Here is a 26,876-nt window from a genome sequence, read left to right on the forward strand (position 1 = left end):
TCTTTATCAGGCTGATACACATTCACTGTTAAAACATCTTCAGTCTGTCCACGAATGAAGTTTTGTAACTGTCCAAGATTCTACTCAATACAGTAGTACCCATAACGGAGCACTTCACATTTCGCCAGCGTATGGTAAACTGAAGGTCGCAGTTACATGTAAAATATTTAAGTTATTGAAATGCTACGCGTGCAGTGCCAATTTTAGTTTTTATTTTTTCATCATGATCTCATTTTCCTGTCAGCCGGCAACCTCGATATTTGATGGATGATCAAATTGATGTAGGTTGCAGTAGTTACTTGGAGATGAAGAGGCTTGCTCAGGCTATACTGGGATGGAAAGCTGCATCCCGTCTTCGGAATGAAGACCACAACAGCAACAGCGACGACTACATGTACATCTGTACTCCGCAAGCCACCTTGCAGTGGTGTACGTAGTATACCAATCTTATATCTCCTCCACTTTCGCTCCTGCTCCCCTCCCTACAGTATTCACGCATGGTAGGCGGGAAGAGAGGCCGTTCGTACCCCGTCGCTTGCATCCGAATTTGTCCGATTTTAGTGTCGAGGTCTCTACACGAGCTGTATGTTGGCGAATTAATGCGTTTGTTCACCCATTTTCTTGTGTGGGTGATTAGAGTTTTATCAGTACGACTCTCCGTGATGCACGTGCAGTCAGTTGGGAAATTCCGTGACAATTTCATAGTGACTAAACAAACCCGTGACGAATCGTGCATATCTTCTTTGAATGTTTTCTATTTCTTCCGTTAATCGAATATGTTAAGGTTCCCAGAGCGATAAACATTGCAGGGAGATTCAAAAAGATTTATCCAATTTAACAAGGCTATGTCTTCAGCATGAATTAAGATAGAAAACTGGACCTCGCGACGGCTACGGTCGCAGGTTCGAATCCTGCCTCGGGCATGGATGTGTGTGATGTCCTTAGGTTAGTTAGGTTTAAGTAGTTCTAAGTTCTAGGGGACTGATGACCACAGATGTTAAGTCCCATAGTGCTCAGAGCCATTTGAACCATTTGAGAACGACTCACGACTCGCCCTCAGAGCTTTACTTCCGCCAGTACCTCATTGCGCACCTTCCCAACATGCTGCTGTTTATGACCATCATGGAGGACTTGTAGCAGCTCAGTCCCGTATGGTTCGAACACAAACGTCGCCACGAGGCAAGTAAGACAGACACACGAGGAATGGCTCAATCTCGGCAGGCACGATGAGTAGACTTCTGAGGACTACGAGCTGAACGCTTTTGAATGCGCCCCATGTCTAAAACGAGCACACAGATCTCAACCTACACAAACAACCAGTGCTTGTAAAGTGTTGGTACCATTGCGGAATGATTTGGACTGTAAGAGTTCCTGTGCTCTTGGTGAAAATCATGCCTCATTGTGAAAACGAATTGCACCCGTTGAAACGGAGAACTCGCTAGGGAGGATCACTTCGGCAACGATATGAAATTACAACCGTGCCCAAGGTATACATTTGGTTCAGATGCGCAGGTTAAAATACATGCCATGTTCCCGTCTTCATTCATGCAGAAGATATAGCCTTGCGAAATCAGATAAATCTTTTTGAAACAGCCCTTAAATTTATTTACATTTGCAGTCAGCTGCCAGATTTTGCACCATACACAAGTCCCTTTCGATTTTGTAACACTTCTAACGATATAACTTCGTTGTACATAACTGTGTTGTCTACGAGCAGCCTATCAGGTATACGGACGTTGGCCTCCAAGGCATTTATGTATGTCGTGTGCTGGACGTTGTGTTGTTCCTTAATATTTCAGGCTACGGGCAGAAAGTAGCTGCGCTAATACGAAAATGGCGCCTAAGCTGACTGAATTGCGAATCGCAGTCCACTCCGACGCTGGAGAATTACCTGGCATAGCGAATAACGAGAACGGAAAGGTGCGTTGTCTGTACGCAGTACCGCATTCCGTCAATTACCTGGGAGTATCGAGACTCGCTAAACCAGTCGGCCGCAGAAACCCGGAGACCACACCGCACTATTTCACAATGCACTCGTGCAATGCAATCTCTGTTGGTATTTTGTTAGTGCTGCTTGCCTTATTTACCAATTCCACTATGTTCCATTGTACGGTGCTATCGAAGCTTTCCTACGAAGTCGACAGGAGTGTAGCGCCACACCTTTCCCGGAGTTAATCATTCTTAATCCACGAACCACGGATATTGGCGCGTTAGGGTTGCTAACTTACTTCACAACACGCATTGCCGTACCGTATCTGCAGCCGTCGAACAACAAAATGGGAATGTGGGTGAACTACTGCGAACATCATAATGAACGGATCATTATAGCCAAGATTGGTATGGAACCAATACCCACGATAATAGTATAAGTATACAGTGTGTGCCTACTAGCTCCACGGATGTTGAACAGTTTGGAAATATTGACGGCAAGATAAAATAACTGGAACCTTTCTGATACATTGTATAGTGGGAAGACGGAGATTTAATAACTGTATTTTAAATTGTAAAATATGTCTGGACTCTGAACACAATTTAGTAGTTACAAAATTCAGATTACTTGCGAAGAACTTACAGAAAATTACAAAATTAAGGAAATGGGTATTGCGGAAGTTGAACCAATCAGAGACTGTTGAGAGTCTGAAAGGGAGCATTAGACAACGACTAACTGAAATAGCGAAAGAAGTAGAATAGAAGCTGAGTGGATAGTTTTGAGAAATGAGATACTGACGGCAACAAAGTAATAACTAGGAAAAAAGATGCAGTTCAGTATGGATCCTTAGACAACGCTCGAGATCTTAAATTTAATTGATGAAAGGAAAACCGATATTGTTGAAAAGTGCAAAACTGTAAATCACGAATGGTTAGCAGAGAAACGATAAGTTATAAAAGCAAACATGATAATGGAAAATGTAAAGGCCACTTACAGGAAATTTAAAAAAAACCTTTGGAGAAAAGAGAAGCAGCTGTGTGGATATCAATAGCTTATACTGTAAGGCAGTTCTAACCAAAGACGAGAAGGCTGAAAAGTGGAACGAATACGAGAAACTTAAAAAGCTTCGGAGGAAAGAGAAGCGGCTGTCTAAAAATCAAGAGCTTACACTGTAAGACACTACTAACCAAAGACAGGACGGCTGAAAAGTGGAAGGAATAAGAGAAACAAACTTGAAACAATATCATAGAAAGGGAATAGGATACAGGCGAAGATGTGATAGAGAACGTGTTACTGCATAGAGAATCTGGAATAGCACTGAAAGACGTAAGTCAAAACAGGAATTGGGGTATGTAGCATACCCTCACGATTATTAAGATCATTGGAAGGACAAACCATGATAGAATTGCTCCAATTGGTGTGTAAGACAAATGAGATAGATGAAGTATCCAGAGCCCTCATTAATAATATAATAATCTGAATTTTTTTAAAAAATGGTTCAAATGGCTCTAAGCACTATGCGACTTAACATCTGAGGTCATCAGTCCCCTAGACTTAGAACTACTTAAACCTAACTAACCTAAGGACATCACACACATCCATGCCCGAGGCAGGATTCGAACCTGCGACCGTAGCATCTGCGCGGTTCCGGACTGAAGAGTCTAGAACCGCTCGACCACAGCGGCCGGCTCAATTCCAAAGAAGACAGATGCTGACATATGCGCATCAGTTAAATACCGTACCATCAGTTTAATAAGTCCCGCAAAATATTAATGCGAATCATCTTCATAAGAATGGAACCCCTGTCAGAATCCTACCTGCAGGAAGACCAATTTGGGTTCCGTAGAAATGCAGGAACTCGCGAATCAATACAGACCCTACGACTTACGTCAGAAGATATGTTGAAGAAAGGCAAATTAACAGTTACAGCAGTTGTTCATTTAAAACAAGCTTTTTCCAATGCTGAACGCAATACGTTCTTTGAAATTCGGAAGTTATCAGGGAAAGAGTAGAAGTAGCGAAATGTTATGTGCAAATTGTACAGAAAAACCAGACTGCAGTTATAAGAGTCAAAGGACATGAAAGGGAGTACTAAGCAAGGAAGGGAAGGCTGACAAGTGGAAGGATTAAGAGAAACGAACTTGATAGTCAGAAAAGCTATCTCGTCAAAAATAGACATTATGAGAGCCATGACCATAGAATAATTATGAAATCAGTAATTTGAAACGACAACCAGCCGAAACCTACAATAAAACGTAGGATGGTAATTGAGAAGGCGGTGAGACGGGTTGTAGCCTATACTCCAAGTTATTCAATATGTATATTGCATAAACAGTAAAGGAAATCAAGGCGAAATTAAGATTTCAAGGAGGAGAAATAATTACTTTTAATATTTATCGATGATATTATACTTCTGTCAGAGATAGCAAAGGGCTTGGTGGATCAGTTGAACAAAATGAGTGCTGAAACTTCCTGGCAGATTAAAACAGTGTGCCGGACCGAGACCCGAACTCGGGATCTTTGCCTTTCACGGGCAAGTGCCCACGAAAGGCAAGGGTCCCGAGTTCGAGTCTCGGTCTGGCACATAGTTTTAACCTGCCAGGAAGTTTCATATCAGCGCACACTCCGCTGCAGAATGAACATTTCATGCCGAAATGAGTGCTTTCTTCAACAACATCGGCAAAAAAAAAGGGCAGTGGAGGGAGTACATCCGAATTAAATCTGATGATAATGAGAGAATTAGAATAAGAAATGAAACTCTCAAAGTAGTAGAGGAGTTTTTTTGTTTGGAAAGCAAAATAAATGACGAAGGCCGAAATAAAGAGGATGTAAAATGCAGGCTGGCAATAGTCAGAAACGCTATCTCGTCTAAAATAGACATCAAAAGCGCCGTGGCCATAGTATAATCATAAAATCCGTAATATGGAACGGCAGTCAGCCACAACTTACAATAAAACGTAGAATGGTCTATATTCAAAAAGTTTTTCGAGAATTTAACATTACTCACACAGTGCAAGTGGGAGATTGTGGAAATTTTAACATCTGTAACGGAAATATGCGATGAATGCGTTATACGGAAATATAGAATACGTAAGCTGTCGCCACGTTTCACCTTTTGTTAACCTTAAGACCGTATAACGCACGTTTGTGCTAATCAGAAATAAATCTGTCCTTTAGAGTTTAACGAATTTTAAACATTTTTAAAGTTTTATCGTAGTACATAAAACCAATAACTACTACTAAACGAGGCCACAGAAGAAAAGTAAGAAAGTCTCTGACAGCCATCTCAAGATGGATTTGTAAGAAATTCTAAACCGTTAATGATTTAATTTAAAAAACTTTTTAAAACCATACTTGCGGCTGGTTGCTGTTTCAGATCGTAAACCATACATGTAAGAAACTCGTTCGTGAAAAAGAGAAGTTCGTTACGACTGAATATAAATTTAAGTGTTAAAAAGTCTTGTCTTAAAGTATTTAGAGTGTTGCCTTACACGGAAGTGAAAGGAGCACGATAACCAGTATAGACAAAAGTAAAATACAAGCTTTTGAAATGCACTGTTGCATAAAAATGCTGGTGATTAGATTAGTAGATCAGATAATTAATGAGGAGGTACTGAACAGGATAGGGGAGCAAAGATATGTGTGTCACAACTTGACTAATAGAAGGGCCTGGTAGACAGCACACAATCCTGAGTTATCAAGGAACCACCAGTTTGACAATGGAAGGAAATTTTTAGCGTAAAAATTATAGAGGGAGACCAAGGCTTGAACTCTGTAAGCACGTTCAAGTGGATGTGTAGGTTGCACTAGTTACGCAGATACGGGTAGACGCACAGGATAGACTATCGTTGTGAGATGCATCAAACCCGTCTTTGGACTGAAGACCACAACAAAAGTCTATAGTAGTTAACTGTGAAATGTAACTTGTTTACGTAAGAATTATGAATAAGAAACAAGAAGTAGTTTTGCTCTCTCTCGAAAAAATTTTTGCTTAAAATGTAATTGCATTTGTGCAACCAGCACAGTGACGTCATAACAGAATAGAACAACGTTCAGTTCAAGTGTATCGACTGATGGTGACCAGAAGCAGCAAGAGGAACTGTTCGTGATAGCCCAGAGGTCAGGGTTCGAATCCCCAGTCTAACACAAATTTTCATTTGCCATGCCGTATTCGCTACCTTGCGACTTCATTATTTCTGGATGGATTTCACAGTTATCATTTCGTATCATTATACTTCACCTTCATTCTAATTGAAAATTCAGTTGATATAACGCTGTAACGTATCAGTGTGCCCTCGGAGGTACAAGAATGTAGTTGTTGGATATCGTATGTATTCGTTACAGTGTAAAAAATATGCCCCAAGACTGGAGGTATCGTTTCGTTACTGCCTGAAACGTTTCGTTACTCATACGTTTCCTTCCCTGCGCACGGTTCAAGCCCCACTCGGGTCGAGTCAGTACTTTTCGTTTACGGTCAAATATTTGAGCGGAGCGAATCAGAGATTCCGTAGAAATTACGCAGTGGATTTTTGCCCGAATGTTTATGGCGAAACGAAGGGTGGGAGATGGACAAATGGGGGATCAAATTGAGCTCCGTGAGGTCAGTTTTGCAAAGAAAGATTTAATTAAGTAATCATGGCAATTAAGAAAAACTCAATTAGTGGTTTGAGGGAAAAATGAAATATTTCACGTATAGCTGCTACTAGCTATCTAATTGAAGTGTCGAAAGTATCAAATCACAGCAATAAACCGCAACTTCTCTGTTTTCCCTTGATCTATATATACCGATCAACATTTAAATATATTATAATACTTATTTTTTGATCAAAACTTAAATTAAAAGAAATTGTAAAAGAGTGGTCGAATATTTTGTAAAATGAGTCCTCTAAAAGTAAGAAATAAAACAGATCAGAGAAACATTAAAGTGCCGTTCAATGATGCTCGAGACTATCTACAGTAAATGAAATGCCGATTGAGAATTTAAAGGTCAATGTTTAACTTAGAATTATAAAGGGTACTAGAGGATGTGTGTGGCGGAATTTCACTCAATGGTTTCCTTACATCAGTAACGTATGAGCAGCTCATCTACTGTACACGATTTCGAGCATCATTAAACGGCGCGTCATGTTATTCTGGCTGACTTTTAGACAAATCATTTCACACAGCATTTGACTTTCTCTTCGGTTTTTTGAATTACGGTAGATAATTCATTACTCTACGCGCACCTAGAGGGATGGAAACACTTCGTTACTCACGTATCTCCTTCCCCAAATATAATTCATGCCGACTTGGTAGTTCTCGAACTTCTCCAATTTCTGATTCTCAGCTGGCCAAGTCGGCATTGACGTAGATTAGCGAATACTTTTTGTCACTCTCCATGTTTTCTTTCCTGCACACAGTTCGCGTTCTGCTCGACGCGAGTCGGCAGTATTCGTAAGCTTCCAATTCCTTACCCAGAGGTTCATTTCGTTAGTCCTGTAAATTCAAATTGTCGTGTGCGCACAGTAGATAAGAGTGAGTGACTTGTGCGTGAGCTGTATGCGTCAGACATCAATTATTTCGATCTGCGTAAGTTTGTTACAAAGTTACCAGTTCGACTGTAAAATTAATTCGATCTGTGCCGAATGGATCTATTACTTCTATTTTACAATGATTCGTTATACTGTTTATACACTACTGGCCATTAAAATTGCTACACCAAGAAGAAATGCAGATGATAAGCGGGTATTCATTGGCAAATATATTATACTAGAACTGATATGTGATTACATTTTCACGCAATTTGGGTGCATAGATCCTGAGAAATCAGTACCCATAACAACCACCTCTGGCCGTAATAACGGCCCTGATACGCCTGGCCATTGAGTAAACAGAGCTTTGATGGAGTGTACAGGTACAGCTGCCATTGCAGCTTCAACACGATACCACAATTCATCAAAAGTAGTGACTGGCGTATTGTGAAGAGCCAGTTGCTCGGCCACCATTCACCAGACGTTTTCAATTGGTGAGAGATCTGGAGAATGTGCTGGCCAGGGCAGCAGTCGAACATTTTCTGTATCCAGAAAGGCTCGTACCGGTCCTGCAACATGCGGTCGTGCATTATCCTGCTGAAATGTAGGGTTTCGCAGGGATCGAATGAAGGGTAGAGCCACGGGTTGTAACACATCTGAAATGTAACGTCCACTGTTCAAAGTGCCGTCAATGCGCACAAGAGGTGACCGACACGTGTAACCAATGGCACCCCATACCATCACGCCAGGTGATACGCCAGTATGTCGATGACGAATACACGCTTCCAATGTGCGTTCACCGCGATGTCGCCAAACACGGATGCGACAATCATGATGCTGGTAAACAGAACCTGGATTCATCCGAAAAAGTGACGTTTTGCCATTCGTGCACCCAAGTTCGTCGTTGACTACACCATCGCAGGCGCTCCTGTCTGTGATGCAGCTTCAAGGGTCTCCGAGCTGATAGCCCATGCTGCTGCAAACGTCGTCGAACTGTTGGTGCAGATGGTTGTTGTCTTGCAAACGTCCCCATCTGTTGACTCAAGGATCGAGACGTGGCTGCACGATCCGTTACAGTCATGCGGATAAGATGCCTGTCATCTCGACTGCTAGTGATACGAGGCCGTTGGGTTCCAGCACGGCGTTCCGTATTACCCTCCTGAACCCACCGATTCCATATTCTGCTAACAGTCATTGGATCTCGACCAAGGTGAGCAGCAATGACGCGATACGATAAACCGCAATCGGGATAGGCTACAATTCGACCTTTATCAAAGTCGGAAACGTGATGGTACGCATTTCTCCTCCTTACACGAGGCATCACCACAACGTTTCACCAGGCAAACCTGCTCAAGTGCTTTTTGTGTATGAGAAATCGGTTGGCAACTTTCTTCATGTCAGCACGTTGTAGGTGTCGCCACCGACGCCATACTTGTGTGAATGCTCTGAAAAGCTAATCATTTGCGTATCACAACATCTTCTTCGTGTTGGTTAAATTTTGCGTCTGTAGCACGACATCTTCGTGGTGTAGCAATTTTAATGGCCAGTAGTGTATAAGGTCGCACTGACGACAATTTAGCAAATTTTCTCATTGTATAGTGCAATAACCTTGTAGCGGAAATGAAGCAAACAGTTAGATTTATACAGAGAACATCCAGAAAAAATCAAAACGTGGTTTGTGTCGACAGTCATCTTCAGTCATAGGAGAGCCCACAACAAATTAAAAATACTGTTATACGTGATGACATTCAGTAACGAAAGAAACGAGTAACGAATGCTTTCCATAATACGATACAAAATTTGGTCGGTACTTTGACAGTCCTACGGAAGAAAAGCTTGCTTACCATCCGGTGGTGAAGTGAGCGACGATCTGCGCCGTGTCGTGCGTGACTGCGCGCAGCTCGCTGCAGACGACTCGCATCTCGTGGCCCGGCTGCGACAGCTCCATGGACAGCGACGGGCCGCTGCTGGCCGCCGGGAACCTGCAACCACCACTGCTTATTAGCCATACACGGAAAAGCTAGCCGGCTTCACTATCTTAATATTGCCATTTCGCTCGCTGACACTCACAGCCGGAAGTATGCGTGGATAACACAAATTCTGCCTGCATCCACATCGCATTTCAGAGTGCGTCAACTGCATCTGCATCCGCAGATATTAAAATTTTGTAAACCATTTTAACTCTTTCGGCACGCTTTAGCTAGGCTCGTGCCTGGCCTGAGCTTTTCTCTGCTGACGTTGGACCTCGTTATTTACATTCCACTTACTGAGGACATAGAGACCAATCACGACCACATTCAGATACAGCATAGACTATCATACTCTTAATACGTTCCATAACTAGCAGTTTTCTGTTGTAGGAATCAGCATGGGTTTCGAGAAAGACGATCGTGTGAAACCCAGCTCGCGCTATTCGTCCACGAGACTCAGAGGACCATAGACACGGGTTCCCAGGTAGATGCCGTGTTACTTGACTTCCGCGAGGCGTTTGATACAGTTCCCCATAGTCGTTTAATCAACAAAGTAAGAGCATGTGGACTATCAGTCCAATTGTGTGATTGGATTGAAGAGTTCCTAGATAACAGAACGCAGCATGTCATTCTCAATGGAGAGAAGTCTTCCGAAGTGAGAGTGATTTCAGGTGTGCCGCAGGGGAATGTCGTAGGACCGTTGCTATTCACATTATACATAAATGACCTTGTGCATAACATCGGAAGTTCACTGAGGCTTTTTGCGGATGATGCTGTAGTATATCGAGAGGTTGTAACAATGGAAAATTGTACTGAAATGCAGGAGGATCTGCAATGAATGGACGCATGGTGCAGGGAATGGCAATTGAATCTCAATGAAGACAAGTGTAGTGTGCTGCGAATACATAAAAAGAAAGATCCTTTATCATTTAGCTACAAAATAGCAGGTCAGCAACTGGAAGCAGTTAATTCCATAAATTATCTGGGAGTACGCATTAGGAGTGATTTAAAATGGAATGATCATATAAAGTTGATCGTCGGTAAAGCAGATGCCAGACTGAGATTCATTGGAAGAATCCTAAGGAAATGCAATCCGAAAACAAAGGAAGTAGTTTACAGTACACTTATTCGCCCACTGCTTGAATATTGCTCACCAGTGTGGGATCCGTACCAGATAGGCTTGATAGAAGAGATAGAGAAGACCCAACGGAGAGCAGCGCGTTTCGTTAGAGGATCATTTAGTATTTGCGAAAGCGTTACGGAGATGATAAACTCCAGTGGAAGACTCAGCAGGAGAGACGCTCAGTAGCTCGCTACGGACTTTTGTTGAAGTTTCGAGAACATACCTTCACCGAGGAGTCAAGCAGTATATTGCCCCCTCCTACGTGTATTTCGCCGAGAGACCATGAGGATAAAATCAGAGAGATTAGAGCACACACAGAGACATACCACAATCCTTCTTTCCACGAACAATGCAAGACTGGAATAGAAGGGAGAACCGATACAGGTACTCCAAGTACCCTCCGCCACACATCGTCAGGTGGCTTGCGGAGTATGGATGTAGAGTAGATGTAGAACTGGAATTTTGTGACTTTGCCTGCGAAACATTTCCGCAACATTGGGAAGACAAATGAAGAACGGAAACGGAAAACTTTGTAAGGTAAGTTTGCTTCCGATGGGCCGGCTCGATTTCTCTGTGGATAGTGACGATAGGCGTATGCTAGCGGCCATTAAGTGTACACCGTCCTGCCAAAGATTCGCCATATTAATGGTGAGTTGTTCCACGAGATACAAGGCAACAGTGAAAAAGCTAAGATTTGCACTATGTTCTTGTAACTGACTAGTATGATTGATTGCTATATCGTAGTGATATGGTAACAGTGATTAAATTTCTGCAGCCATCATTGGAACATTACGAGTAATTCACACCATTTTGTCATATTCACAATGTAAAATTACGTTCTGTGGGCGGAGATTAGGTGCTGTTAAGCGATGCAATGCGAGTTGCCTTGAACCACCTTGAATTTTGTCTAATCTTAGACATAGGTAGGCCACAATGAACAATATTTAAGTAATGGTTTTAATTACATGTTTTCTAATAGTTTGCAAATGTTTTAGTAATCAGTCAAACGTTTTTTTACCTTCGTAGGCGACTTTTTTACTTTTAGACTCCTTGGCTTCTTACACATGTTATCCGATTTCAGATGCCAACAAAAACTCCCAAAAATAAAAAAATATGAGGTGCGTGTAACATTTAAAAGGTATAATATTATAGCTGATTCACGAAAACTGATAGCCCAATGAAGGAAACCAGTCCCCCTGCTTAAGTCGAAGGCATATGTTTTTATTTTTCAAATATTTAATTAAATCTGTATTTATGAGTTCTGTGTCTACTACAGTGAAATGCAGAAGATAATGTTAAAGTTAAACCGAAAACAAAATATTTATTACAATATCCGAGCATTTTTTTACTAATTCTCTTTAGGTAGCCTATTGATAGCAACCTTCCCCTATGGGCCAAATCCCACATTTCTCAGAACAGTGAAAAAATAATGTTTCTCTCTTTGCGCGTAACTGATTTGTATCCAAAAATTGAGTGGCTATTCTGAAACCGCAGATGTATGCTGCTCACAGCATCACTGCAAAACGTAAAGAAAGAAATTAGGAAATAAATACTTTATTAAGAACGTTCTAAGTGCCATACCAGGAAGCTGACTGATTGTAAGTGACAATAAGAGTGTTTTTAGAAGTTAATTCTTGAAAAGAATAAAACAACGACTAGCCACTGTTAATAATGCTATTTAGTTACACAAATAGAGTAGTTGCTGGTTTCGAACCGACAGGTTCATCTTCAGACGGTTGTTCGCATTAATATTATATTTGCTGTTGATTACTTGAGTTGTTGGCTGTTTTTTCTTCAACAACGAATCTGAACAAAAACAAGCGTAATTAGAACGTGAACAACCACCTGAAGACGAACCTGTTGGTTCGAAATCGATAACGACGCTTTTTATATAAAACTGCGGTGCAACGCCGCATTTTACTCATTAGCAAATCAGTTGCAGTGGTGAAAGAAGAGATAAGTGACATGAAAAAACCTGGAACCGACTGAGGATCAAATTCCAACCTTTGGCAGTCTCACAACTGCTGATTCACACTCAGAATACACTCATATATTAAGAAGCGACATACACACATATCGAACAGCTTGTCACCATGAGAAATAGAGAAGCAACTATCTATAATAGTAAAGTCTCACAGAGAATTCTTAACAAAGCAATAATCTTTGGATAACTGCTGGCGGTTTATGGATGACGTTTCTGACGATTGAATATGACACTACAAACAATGTAAATTTTGGCAAATGTATAAACAAACCAAAAAATTCTGACTTAAATGGACTCCTACAAATTAAAGCAATTCTAAATGTAATGTTAATTTGCATTGCGAGTGTGTAATGCGTATATGAATGAGATTTAAGACAGGCATTTATTAAATCCAACATAGCACACAATGATTTCACTGAGCGTGGTGTACTTACTGATAGTAAACCAATTGATTCGTGAATGGAGGGAGATACGGTTTCTTATACACGTTGAAACATAATTTCGAAATTATGCATTTCTTACGCTGCAATGTCTAACCTAAAGTGCATCCAACACAAAGTATCTATCGCACAAATTTTATAACACAAAATAGAATAATTACATACAATTGGTCAAGTAATTTCGAAAACTATGATAGATCAAGGAACGATAATCAATTCATCAGGAACCTGCATTGTGAGGCTGCAAGGTATGAAAGAGTAAATATTTTTAATTTAGTGGATCGAGAAACAGTGCAGAAAAAAAAACATCAGACAGAATGAAAATTGTGGTATTCAACCTTTTATTCAAGAACTGTGATACTTTCTGAAATAATAGCTTCAGAAATAGATGAAGTCTTGTTCTACTTATAGACAATACTTTCTGTATTGGTGTGATGTGTATTTTGTATTGTGTTGTGGTGAAGCTTAGTCGATTAGAACCTCGATGATGCATGTAGTTTGCTCCACGTCCTACCGTGGGAACGGAGGACCAGTCACATCCGAAAAACCCTGGATATTTCACGATAGACCAACGGCAACATGCAGATCCACAATGATGTCCATTACAGACTCTGTCAGCTGCTGGTAATATTGTCTCATATGAGACGACGGCATTCTCCGTAACCATTCACGCCCAAAAAGTATATAACATGGCGAACGCACGTAATATACTTTATAGGAACACGGCATAACAACACTAATGGACTCGGGTGGCAGTCTTAGCGTCACAAATAATTTACTTACCTGTTGTAGACATCTGATGTACGACCATTATGGTCTTTGTATATATATCAATGACTATCGAGATAATGACAGGTATAGGGAAAGAACTATTTTTGTGAATAACAGCAAAATTGTAATTACAAATAAAACACAACACTTTCTGATAAAGAAAAAATTAAACTCTCAGGGGTGTTTAAAATTCATTAGGAATTAGAAAACGGACACTGAACGTAAAGAAATCAAACAGCATGAATTTCAGTTTGAAGATGGAGTCTAGTACTGTGACATTAAATGTAGATGAAAATATGACAGATCATGTCATTAGCACAAAATGTTTAGGGTTAAATATTGACTGTCGGTTGAAATGGAATAGAGTCCTGTCGTTTGGGTGTAACAGTGAGTGCCTCTTAGTTACGCACTCAGTCCTTAGCTATGGTATAATTTTCTTAGAGCAAGTGCGCAAAATATGGTCATAACAATTACAGCTATAAAATCATCGGGCTCATTCTAAAAATCTGTTTAAATAATTAGGGATTCTATATGCACCATTTGAGTACATTTACCAGTCCATTACCCACTTTAAGAAAATAACTGTAATAATTACACTAACGGGCCTGTTCATGGTAACAAATGATATACTGAAGTTAAAAAAAAACTCAAAACAATATTTTATACCAGTAATCAGACTGCACATTTAATTAGAAAGTAAACTGTTACGGCGTAAAGTCAGCGCCGGCACGACAAAGAAGAGACGGTTGTGAGAAGAGGTCAGCCAATTTCACACTGACCGACCTCCCTTCCAGGACGACAACGAGACAGCAGCGGCCCCTACGTGAAGAGGACATACCGGTAAGCGCCGCGCCCGACTGGCGGCAGCTCACTTCGATAGCAGCGTCAACGTTAGCCACTTCGTTCGGAATCTCTATGTAGCACAGACCTGTGTTTGTCTATTCTGAAGAAGACTGATTATTTTGTATGTCGCCCTTTGCTTGCGACATATCTACCACAGTTAGTTGTCTCTTGTCTTATTGCAATAAAACTCATTAATACGAGTTGTTTGATTGTTTGTCTAGCGAACCGAGTATGCAGGATTCCTACTGTAGACACAACATAAATGAAAGGGGTAACTGAAACCGACATATTTCAAAATGTAGTTAAAGCATACTTCTTAAGTAATAAAAATTATGTAGTAAAATACTACTTAAATAAATCAGGGTTTCGTAAAAATATTACCCTATTACAACTTATTTTCAGTTATCTGGGTAGTTACTATTTTATTTTTGTAATTTCTTGCGTGTTTGAGTGCCTACTAGACACAACCGTTTATTTTAATAACAGTGTAGTGTACAGTATCGCCGTTGCTATCGACCCTCGTATCGTACAGGCTTTTGTTTGTTTGGTTAGAACAGCTCAGTGTCGGTTAGACCGTCAGTGAGAGAGCACTTCGATTTCCTGCTGCTAATAAGGCGAGTACACCGTTCGCTTGTAGGGTAAACATAGTCATGTGTAGGGACTGTGGTTGTTGTGAGCGGACGCAAGGAGAATTGGCCACTCTTCGGGGGCAGGTGGAGGCTTTGTCTGTTGGGCTCATCGAGCTCGAGGCGCAGGCGTCGGCTCGTAGTGGCGTTGGGGCAACTGTGGTGAGACCTATGCCTACTTCGGTGGCCTTGGAATCGCATGGAACCCCTGATGTCGCTGCGTCTTCCGGCAGTGAGCATCTTACCGGTCAGCCATCACTCCAGGGTGAATGGCGGACAGTGGTGGGCTCGCGCGTGCCTGGCCGAAAGGCAAAGGTGGGATCTGGCCGCGTGGCAGCTGCCTTACCCCTTTCCAACAGGTACGGGGTGCTTCCTAGTGGTGATGACATCGTTTCCGAGCCACCACAGGATGCCTCGCCTGTTGGGCCAGTGGCCGATTCTCCGGCAAGGTCCCGACAGTCACAGAGGGCGGGCCTATTAGTTATAGGGAGCTCCAACGTTAGGCGGGTTATGGAGCCCCTTAGGAAAATAGCGGGTAGGTCGGGGAAGAATGCCAGTGTGCACTCGGTGTGCTTGCCGGGGGGTCTCGTCCGTAATGTGGAGGAGGCCCTTCCGGCAGCTATTGAACGCACTGGGTGTGACCGGCTGCAGATAGTAGCACATGTCGGAACGAATGACGCCTGCCGCTTGGGTTCTGAGGCCATCCTTGGTTCCTTCCGGCGGCTGGCTGATTTGGTGAAGACAACCAGCATCGCACGCGGAGTGCAAGCTGAGCTTAATATCTGCAGCATAGTGCCCAGAGTCGATCGCGGTCCTCTGGTTTGGAGCCGTGTGGAGGGTCTAAACCAGAGGCTCAGACGACTCTGCGACTATAATGGTTGCAAATTCATCGACCTCCGTTATTGGGTGGAGAACTGTAGGGCCCCCCTAGACAGGTCAGGCGTGCACTACACACCGGAAGCAGCTACTAGGGTAGCAGAGTACGTGTGGCGTGCACACGGGGGTTTTTTAGGTTAGAGGGACCCCCCCTTGGGCGAAACGATAAAATACCTGACGGCTTACCAGAGAGGACATTATCATCGTTGATAAAGAACGTCCGTCCTCAGAGACCAAAAACAGGAAAAGTCAACGTAATATTGGTAAACTGCAGGAGTATCCAGGGCAAGGTTCCTGAATTAGTATCTCTTATTGAAGGAAATAGTGCGCATATAGTATTAGGAACGGAAAGTTGGTTAATACCGGAAGTGAACAGTAACGAAATCCTAGACACAGAATGGAATATATACCGCAAGGATAGGATAAACGCCAATGGTGGAGGAGTATTTATAGCAGTAAAGAATTCAATAATATCCAGTGAAGTTATTAGCGAATGCGAATGTGAAATAATCTGGGTTAAGTTAAGTATCAAAGGTGGGTCAGATATGATAGTCGGATGCTTCTATAGACCACCTGCATCAGCAACCGTAGTAGTTGAGCGCCTCAGAGAGAACCTGCAGAACGTCGTGAAGAAGTTTCGTGATCATACTATTGTAATAGGGGGAGACTTCAATCTACCAGGTATAGAATGGGATAGTCACACAATCAGAACTGGAGCCAGGGACAGAGACTCTTGTGACATTATCCTGACTGCCTTGTCCGAGAATTACTTCGAGCAGATAGTTAGAGAACCAACTCGTGAAGCTAACGTTTTAGATCTCATAGCAACAAATAGACCGGAACTTTTCGACTCCGTGAATGTAGAAGAGGGTATCAGTGATCATAAGTCAGTGGTTGCATCAATGACTACAAGTGTAATAAGAAATGCCAAGAAAGGAAGGAAAATATATTTGCTTAACAAGAGTGATAGGGCACAAATCGCAGAATATCTGAGTGACCACCATCAAACGTTCATTTCTGTGGAAGAGGATGTGGAACAAAAATGGAAAAAATTCAGAAACATCGTTCAGTACGCCTTAGATAAGTTCGTACCGACTAAGGTCCAAAGCGAGGGGAAAGATCCACCGTGGTATAACAATCATGTACGAAAGGTACTACGGAAACAAAGAAAGCTTCATCATAGGTTTAAGAGTAGTCGAATCATAGCTGATAAGGAAAAGCTGAACGAAGCGAAAAAGAGCGTAAAGAGAGCAATGAGAGAAGCATTCAACGAATTCGAACATAAAACATTGGCAAACAATCTAAACAAGAACCCTAAAAAGTTTTGGTCATATGTAAAATCGGTAAGCGGATCTAAATCCCCTATTCAGTCACTCGTTGACCACGATGGCACCGAAACAGAGGACGACCGAAGAAAGGCAGAAATACTGAATTCAGTGTTCCGAAACTGTTTCACTGCGGAAAATCGTAACACGGTCCCTGACTTCAGCCGTCGCACGGACGCCAAAATGGAAAATATTGAAATAAACGATATCGGAATTGAAAAACAACTGCTATCACTTAGTAGCGGAAAAGCATCCGGACCAGACGAGATACCCTTAAGATTCTACAGTGATTATGCTAAAGAACTTGCCCCCTTTCTATCAGCAATTTATCGTAGATCGCTGGAAGAACGTAAAGTACCTAGCGACTGGAAGAAAGCGCAGGTCGTTCCCATTTTCAAGAAGGGTCATAAATCAGATGCGAATAATTATAGGCCTATTTCGCTTACGTCAATCTGTTGTAGAATAATGGAACATGTTTTGTGTTCTCGTATTATGACGTTCTTAGATAACACAAATCTCCTTCATCATAACCAACATGGATTCCGCAAACAGAGATCATGTGAAACTCAGCTCGCCCTATTTGCCCAAGAAATTCACAGTGCCGTAGACACTGGCGAGCAGATTGATGCCGTATTCCTGGACTTCAGGAAGGCATTTGATACGGTTCCGCACTTACGTTTAGTGAAAAAAATACGAGCTTACGGAATATCGGACCAGGTTTGTGATTGGATTCAGGATTTCCTAGAAGAAAGAACACAACATGTCATTCTTAACGGTTCAAAATCTGCAGATGTAGAGGTAATTTCGGGAGTACCGCAGGGAAGCGTGATAGGACCTTTATTGTTTACAATATACATAAATGACTTAGTTGACAACATCGGTAGCTCCGTGAGGCTATTTGCAGATGACACGGTTGTCTACAAGAAAGTAGCAACATCAGAAGACTCGTACGTACTCCAGGAGGACCTGCAGAGGATTAATGCATGGTGCGACAGCTGGCAGCTTTCCCTAAACGTAGATAAATGTAATATAATGCGCATACATAGGGGCAGAAATCCATTCCAGTACGATTATGCCATAGGTGGTAAATCATTGGAAGCGGTAACGACCGTAAAATACTTAGGAGTTACTATCCGGAGCGATCTGAAGTGGAATGATCACATAAAACAAATAGTGGGAAAAGCAGGCGCCAGGTTGAGATTCATAGGAAGAATTCTAAGAAAATGTGACTCATCGACGAAAGAAGTAGCTTACAAAACGCTTGTTCGTCCGATTCTTGAGTATTGCTCATCAGTATGGGACCCTTACCAGGTTGGATTAATAGAAGAGATAGACATGATCCAGCGAAAAGCAGCGCGATTCGTCATGGGGACATTTAGTCAGCGCGAGAGCGTTACGGAGATGCTGAACAAGCTCCAGTGGCGGACACTTCAAGAAAGGCGTTACGCAATACGGAGAGGTTTATTATCGAAATTACGAGAGAGCACATTCCGGGAAGAGATGGGCAACATATTACTACCGCCCACATATATCTCGCGTAATGATCACAACGAAAAGATCCGAGAAATTAGAGCAAATACGGAGACTTACAAGCAGTCGTTCTTCCCACGCACAATTCGTGAATGGAACAGGGAAGGGGGGATCAGATAGTGGTACAATAAGTACCCTCCGCCACACACCGTAAGGTGGCTCGCGGAGTATAGATGTAGATGTAGATGTTTCATCCCTCAACATAATTTTACACTTTAAAGCATATTACTGGAAAACTATGTGCCATAAAGCTATAATGGAAACTGATACACGCCTTTCACCTTTTTGAGCTTCAGCATGTTCTTCATCATTAAGGGATTCTGTCACAGTTGTTGCACATACCCACAGGAACTCACAAAGAACCAAAGAAGATAATGTAGCAGCGGGGTACAACCATCGTCTCAATTTCAGACAAAAGGGTGTGTGTGTATTGGTACGTAGCAAGATCTGAAAACATGGTGTTAACAGTAGTTTTGGAATTAACTTGCCCTCAAGCGCGGAAGAGTCTGTGTGTGGGATGGTACATGTTTAGGTAGATGCATAAAAATCCTTGTTTTTTCACGAGTAATTGTGAATGAAGAGATCCGTGGGGAGCCATGAGATTCATAGAGGTCATCACACCACTAATGCTTACGCGCGTGTCCTCTGTGTTTTGCAGGCAGTCGAAGTATGGAAGTTTGATAGGAAGGAAGGAAAGGATGGAAGATAAGGATTTGACGAAGAGAGGAAGGAGAAAGAAAGGATGGAAGATTATGGTTTGACCTTCCGTCGACGATGAAGTCATCGGAGATGGAGTATAAGTTTGGGTTGGGGAAGGAAATCGGCCGTTTCTTTTCAAAGGAAGCATCCCGGTATTTCTCTTAGGTGATTTAGGGAAACCACGGAAAACCTAAATCTGGACGGCTGGAAAGCGATTTGAACCGCCGTCCTCACTGATGCAAGTCCAATTTCTTGCTGTCTTGTCACGTAGGTCGGGGGATGACTAATAAGAGTTTGTGCTATTCTTGTTCTGTGTGGTTACCGACGAATATGGGATCAAATGAAGGGGTGATACCCGGCGCCTGCACGCAGCACGAGCAACCAAACAGTCGTCGAGCTTAACGTTCCCCAAGGCATGGAGACGGGCTTGCTGCGATCGAGAAAGTCACAGACCATCACTTTATGAAACACGGCAGAGAGATTTGTTATTTAATCCTGGCGACTGGCGCAAGGTGTGGCTATCAGGAACCTCAACTCTCTCCCGTCCTATTGCTAGCCAAATACTGACGAAACGAAAACTATCCTCCACCACGATACGAATTGGCTGCCTCTGTGGTTTTTGCCATGATTAAATGTAGTCGTATCGTTTACCGAGGCGAACTGGTTCACAACTATTGTTATCGGCCTTAGGCATACTGAATACTGCCAACGGAATGGAGTTTACGCTGGAGAAGGTCACGCAAATGTTCTATCGGTGACATATCAAGGAGTCTTACTGGCCAAGGAAGGACCTCAACGTGACGCAAGTAGTCCGTAGAGACACATACTGAGTGTTGAGGAGCGTTGTTCTGCTCGGAGGTGTTACCAGGATAATGTCTCACAACAGGTAACATACGAGGACACAAGGTATCTGAGACGTACGTCTGTGCCGTCAGAGTTCTCTGATTCAGTACCAAAGCCGACCTGGAAACCGAGTGAGGTGGCGCAGTGGCCAGCACACTGGACTCACATTCGGGAGGACGACTGTTCAATCCCGCGTCCGGCCATCCTGATTTAGGTTTTCCGTGATTTCCCTAAATAGCTCCAGGCAAATGCCGGGATGGTTCCTTTGAAAGGGCACGGCCAACTTCCTTCCCGTCCTACCCTAATCCGATGAGACCGATGACCTCTCTGTCTGGTCTACTTCCCAAAACAACTCAACCCCAACCTCGATCTGAAGTCATACCGGATAACTACCAGCACAGTCTGGAACCGCGAGACCGCTACGGTCGCAGGTTCGAATCCTGCCTCGGGCATGGATGTGTGTGATGTCCTTAGGTTAGTTAGGTTTAACTAGTTCTAAGTTCTAGGGGACTAATGACCTCAGCAGTTGAGTCCCATAGTGCTCAGAGCCATTTTTGAACTACCAGCAAAATAGAACGGGTATCTCTCACCAAAACATTGGCAGAACGTGTCCTCTCCGCTGCGAGTCGCCGTACTCGCATACGATGGTAATCCACGTTTTTCAGAATCGAAATCTAATGCTGAAATGATGCGATGTCACTCGTTGCCAGTCCATGCCTTCTGGGTACGACTCCACACCAAATGCAGTCATCTATGTTGTTGGTGTTAACATCAGCCTATGCGTGGGACTGCTGTTGAGTAATTGAGCTTCTATTAGCCTCTGACCAATGGTGCGGCACGACATAGTATGTTTTAGTGAGTGCGCTACCTGCGCCCAGACTACAGGGTGAGGTGTCGGACGGTTACGATGTGCTCCGCACACGGTTCAAAGATACACCGGTGGTGAGATGAGGTTTGGTCGACCAGGATGGGAAGATGGTTGTAATAACCGAAACCAGTAGAGCGTAAACATACAGTACTACAGCTGAAGGCACAAACATTCTTCTTTCGAAACACTTACATCAAAAAATGTTCTGCATCACCCCGGTTCCCAGAACTCGGGAAGAAAGACGTTGACTGTGGATATTGTATCACACACACACAGTACCTTTCACTGTTCAGAGATGTCACTAAACCCGCCCAAAGATGTAAACAACCATGCATGAGCAGCGCCTATTACGCGGAGGGTGTCCAACAGCCGATCAGTTCCAGTCATTCCACTAGGAAGAAGCTACACGGTTCGTGTTGTCTGTAGTTCAACCATGCCTAGACGGTCTATACCACGGTTCGATCGCGTCCGCATTCTTACTTTGAGCCAGGAAGGGCTCTCAACAAGGAAAGTGTCCAGGCGTCTCGGAGTGAACCAAAGCGAATTTGTTCGGACATGGAGGAGGTACAGAGAGACAGGAACTGTCGATGACATGCCTCATCTAGGCCGTGCTACTGGGTATTAGGGGTACCGGTGTGTACAGAAATCTGGATCATCACCTCTGAAAGTATTTTAAATTTCAAGTTCTGTTCAAAAAAATAAGAATTATAATATATTTAAATGTCGATCGACTTTCTATTGTTATTAAGAATATTCAAACATCAAAAGTTTTGCATCACATCGGTTCCTAGAGTTCCGGAACCTGTACAGAAAATTGGAGTAGAGATCAACATAATCATCATTTCCGCTCTTTTTATTGCTCCTGAAAACAACACATTACATGTTGTACCACCATACAGCGAGACCTTCAGAGGTGGTGGTCCAGATTGCTGTACACACCGGTACCTGTAATACCCAGTAGCATGTCAAGTTCATCAACAAGACCCATATCCCCATCGAATGTCTCTCCCATATCCCCGTCGAATGTCTAAATCTCTTGCAGTCAGGAATGTGAGGTGGTGTATCTGGAACGCAAAATGTGTAACCCATCTGCGGATTTAGCCGCTCCACTAACACACGTAGAACAATTCAATAGGTCAACGTAGAAACCTTTGATTTTAAGACGTTGATCACGCCTATTTTATTGTTCTTCTTTCCCAACTGCTACGTACCTCTTGACTTCCGGTCATGGCTGGCGAAATCATCCCACTAACCAGAAAGTAAAGTGTTTACTTTAAAAACTAGTTCACGCATACCAAACATAAAAGAAAAGCACACAAATACCATTTTGCAGCAGCAAGTCACACGCTTCAGTCTCCAGCTGGCACATTACCAACATTCAGGTGGTAGGCCCACAAAGAAAGCACAATGCCCACATTGTCACTACGTCCAGCCTCTGAGGCATAGGCTTACTAAACCTCAGACCGATAAAATCATACAGATTTAGTTACGAATTGAGTAATAATTTTATACAGTAAACCACAGAGGGTGTAATGGGTACAAGTGCAGATATTTTTATATGTGGTGCCTTAATAAGTACACTCATAAATGTGTTGGTAGTTTTTTTCTCTGCGTCGATCAGTCTTCCCGCAAAACGAGTCACATAATTTACTACCAGATGTTTTCTGCAAGGTCGTAACTGCACCACTAAGTGGACTACATCTTTCAGTATAGATTACCCGTTTTGCGCCCACACTTCAACACCTGACTTACTGCCCAGGGGAAAATAAGCATTGATGACTTGCTCTTGCCACGTATACTTGCAGGTACTAACTGACCTAAAGACTTGTTACTCTTATTATTCATCTGCAAATGACGAAAATACTGATGTATTGTTGTTCAGTACACCATCTTCAGTCACCAATAGAAATATCTGCATACCCGTTACACCCTGTATAAGGAGGTGACGACAGGCTGAAATCGGACCCTGTATGTGGCATGTAGTAAATATCAGAAAGAAACGATCTTTAATGTAACTTGGATACAACAAGTGTCCTTGTCCATTCTTTAATCAACTCAATTAACGTGCGTATTTAACATTTTTACAGACCAGATATGAGCACACAGATTTCTCGTTTTTCCCCTTATAACGTCACAAGCTAATTTTTACTTCAGAAATTACGCAGACCGCCGGCGCGTTTCCACGAAACAATTAGGAAAAACTTTTTCAATTTTTCGCACCGGCCTCGTATGGTTATGCATTTGAAGCTGTTTTAAATTCTGTCACTTGTGACGGCCCCCTTCCCCTTTTCCAATAACCCAAGCGCTCCACTGAATGGTCAGCAGATATGTACAACTTGCACATTTTTATTATAGCGTTGGGGCGCTGGTAAATTCTATATGATTGAATTCTGTGATTTGATGCATAACTGAGTGCCTTATTTCCGTGACCCATCGTCTGTAAAGTCACGATGTTGCATGAACCTCGCCATATTAGAGAGGCTAATAAAGTTTACGGAACTGACAGGAAATATTGCAACGGAGTTCAATACAAAAACTCCAGTAACAAGTTTTACAGTAAAAGAGATATCAGTGAGCCTCAGTTATTTCAACGCTCAATAAGAAGCAACCTCATGAAATCAGGCTACAAGGCTTTGTGGCGGTAACTTCTCTACTTAGAGCAGTTTCTATTTCTGATTTCGAAGAGGGGATGGCGAAAAAGGGAAAGGTACTGTGGGAGGTCGTTACAGTGTTGTGTATGAATTCATTCACTAAATTATTAACGCATATGAAGGACATTTCACATACGTGCCATTTCGAAAATATTGTCTTTATTTTGATTATTTTTGTTTTTATTTTATAATTAAGTTTTTTTCAGGTTTACTCTTTCATTTTCTGCTAGTCTTGAATGTAAGCCTACAAATGTTTGCAGATATGCAGATGGGGCAAATTTATTTTGAGCAGTTTATTACACCTTATCGATGTTGCCTATTATCATGCTTGTTGACTTCTGATGCAAAACAAAGCGTGCTAGTTTTAAGTAGGTGATGTTGGCAAAGAACTACAGTGAGGATGGTGTTGCGCAAACTAGGTACATCGTCACTTTTCTTCCAGTCCCAAAAGCGTTCAGGTCAGCCGAAAATACTTTTGCCTCGTACGGCTCCTGATGTGTACATTTGTTTCAACATTTCGTAGCTCTCCTTTGACGTTTTCCGATGTTTGTTACAAAAGTTGATGTTTATAAGTTGTTCCACTGCTTGATAAAACGAGTGTTCCATTCACTACGTTCAACTGGGCGTACACACAAATTTGCCTCAGCTTAGGAAAGTCGATGCTAGGTGGTGCTTCTTGACATATCTGTTCATGCGTATGTGCATCCACTTATTTTAACATAATCCGCCATTCTTCGAAATTCTTTGATGCACCGTAAGCATGTAAAACCCTTATCAGGCATATTAAATTTTTGAATCGAAATGTAAATAGAATCTTCAGGCATGGAATTGCATTCTTAAATACTGTCTTTAATACTGTTTTGAAGCACTCAATTATGTGTACCTGCCGCAGCAATCCTGTGGAATGAAGATCATGCATTCTGTATAAGCGCAATTTTGAAGTGGGTTGCGCCTCAATATTATCGCACGTAAGATCAAGTCAGTGTGAAATGTAGACCTGGCCCTGGTGGCAGCACTGGTGTATTTATGCCCGAGATGCAGGGAGGAGAGGCACAGGGTGTGCGAAATAAAACTCACCAGGACGATATTACATGCACCTTACGATAGGCAACCTAACTTACACTATCCACACCCGCCGAAGATGATGTAAGTTCGGTTGTCTGTCTTAAAGTGCATGAAATACACTCCTGGAAATTGAAATAAGAACACCGTGAATTCATTGTCCCAGGAAGGGGAAACTTTATTGACACATTCCTGGGGTCAGATACATCACATGATCACACTGACAGAACCACAGGCACATAGACACAGGCAACAGAGTATGCACAATGTCGGCACTAGTATAGTGTATATCCACCTTTCGCAGCAATGCAGGGTGCTATTCTCCCATGGAGACGATCATAGAGATGCTGGATGTAGTCCTGTGCAACGGCTTGCCATGCCATTTCCACCTGGCGCCTCAGTTGGACCAGCGTTCGTGCTGGACGTGCAGACCGCGTGAGACGACGCTTCATCCAGTCCCAAACATGCTCAATGGGGGACAGATCCGGAGATCTTGCTGGCCAGGGTAGCTGACTTACACCTTCTAGAGCACGTTGGGTGGCACGGGATACATGCGGACGTGCATTGTCCTGTTGGAACAGCAAGTTCCCTTGCCGGTCTAGGAATGGTAGAACGATGGGTTCGATGACGGTTTGGATGTACCGTGCACTATTCAGCGTCCCCTCGACGATCACCAGTGGTGTACGGCCAGTGTAGGAGATCGCTCCCCACACCATGATGCCGGGTGTTGGCCCTGTGTGCCTCGGTCGTATGCAGTCCTGATTGTGGCGCTCACCTGCACGGCGCCAAACACGCATACGACCATCATTGGCACCAAGGCAGAAGCGACTCTCATCGCTGAAGACGACACGTCTCCATTCGTCCCTCCATTCACGCCTGTCGCGACACCACTGGAGGCGGGCTGCACGATGTTGGGGCGTGAGCGGAAGACGGCCTAACGGTGTGCGGGACCGTAGCCCAGCTTCATGGAGACGGTTGCGAATGGTCCTCGCCGATACCCCAGGAGCAACAGTGTCGCTAATTTGCTGGGAAGTGGCGGTGCGGTCCCCTACGGCACTGCGTAGGATCCTACGGTCTTGGCGTGCATCCGTGCGTCGCTGCGGTCCGGTCCCCGGTCGACGGGCACGTGCACCTTCCGCCGACCACTGGCGACAACATCGATGTACTGTGGAGACCCCACGCCCCACGTGTTGAGCAATTCGGCGGTACGTCCACCCGGCCTCCCGCATGCCCACTATACGCCCTCGCTCAAAGTCCGTCAACTGCACATACGGTTCACGTCCACGCTGTCGCGGCATGCTACCAGTGTTAAAGACTGCGATGGAGCTCCGTATGCCACGGCAAACTGGCTGACACTGACGGCGGCGGTGCACAAATGCTGCGCAGCTAGCGCCATTCGACGGCCAACACCGCGGTTCCTGGTGTGTCCGCTGTGCCGTGCGTGTGATCATTGCTTGTACAGCCCTCTCGCAGTGTCCGGAGCAAGTATGGTGGGTCTGACACACCGGTGTCAATGTGTTCTTTTTTCCATTTCCAGGAGTGTATTTTCTGGGCCAGTTTTATTTTGCCCACTCTTTAGTACTTCTTACAAGTGAAGCGCTCACTCGGTACACATCTGTACGCCAGTGCCTTGCACAGTACAGTGATTAAAGGTTGGCTAGCATTTTTGTTTTGGCACACTGCCGCTGTACACAACATTTGTTCCCAGTGTAATGTTTATGAACCCATGTTTCATCCGAAATAAGTCGTTGGCATCTTTAATTCTCATGCTCAATTTTTTCGTGAAAATTTCACGAACCGAATCCTATAGTCAAAAAGTTTTCTC

General features: G+C 43.2%; 1 protein-coding gene across 1 annotated transcript in view; it reads right to left on the reverse strand.

Moving 5' to 3' along the window:
* LOC124555708 overlaps window positions 1–26,876 on the reverse strand; it is a 625,138-nt gene that overhangs the window by 79,311 nt on the left and 518,951 nt on the right. Inside the window, exon 7 of the mRNA XM_047129712.1 lies at window positions 9,285–9,422. Coding sequence (XP_046985668.1) covers window positions 9,285–9,422 — 138 coding nt within the window. The remainder of the gene's footprint in view (window positions 1–9,284; window positions 9,423–26,876) is intronic.

The sequence above is a fragment of the Schistocerca americana genome, chromosome X, assembly GCF_021461395.2.
Source record: "Schistocerca americana isolate TAMUIC-IGC-003095 chromosome X, iqSchAmer2.1, whole genome shotgun sequence".
Lineage (NCBI taxonomy): Eukaryota > Metazoa > Arthropoda > Insecta > Orthoptera > Acrididae > Schistocerca > Schistocerca americana.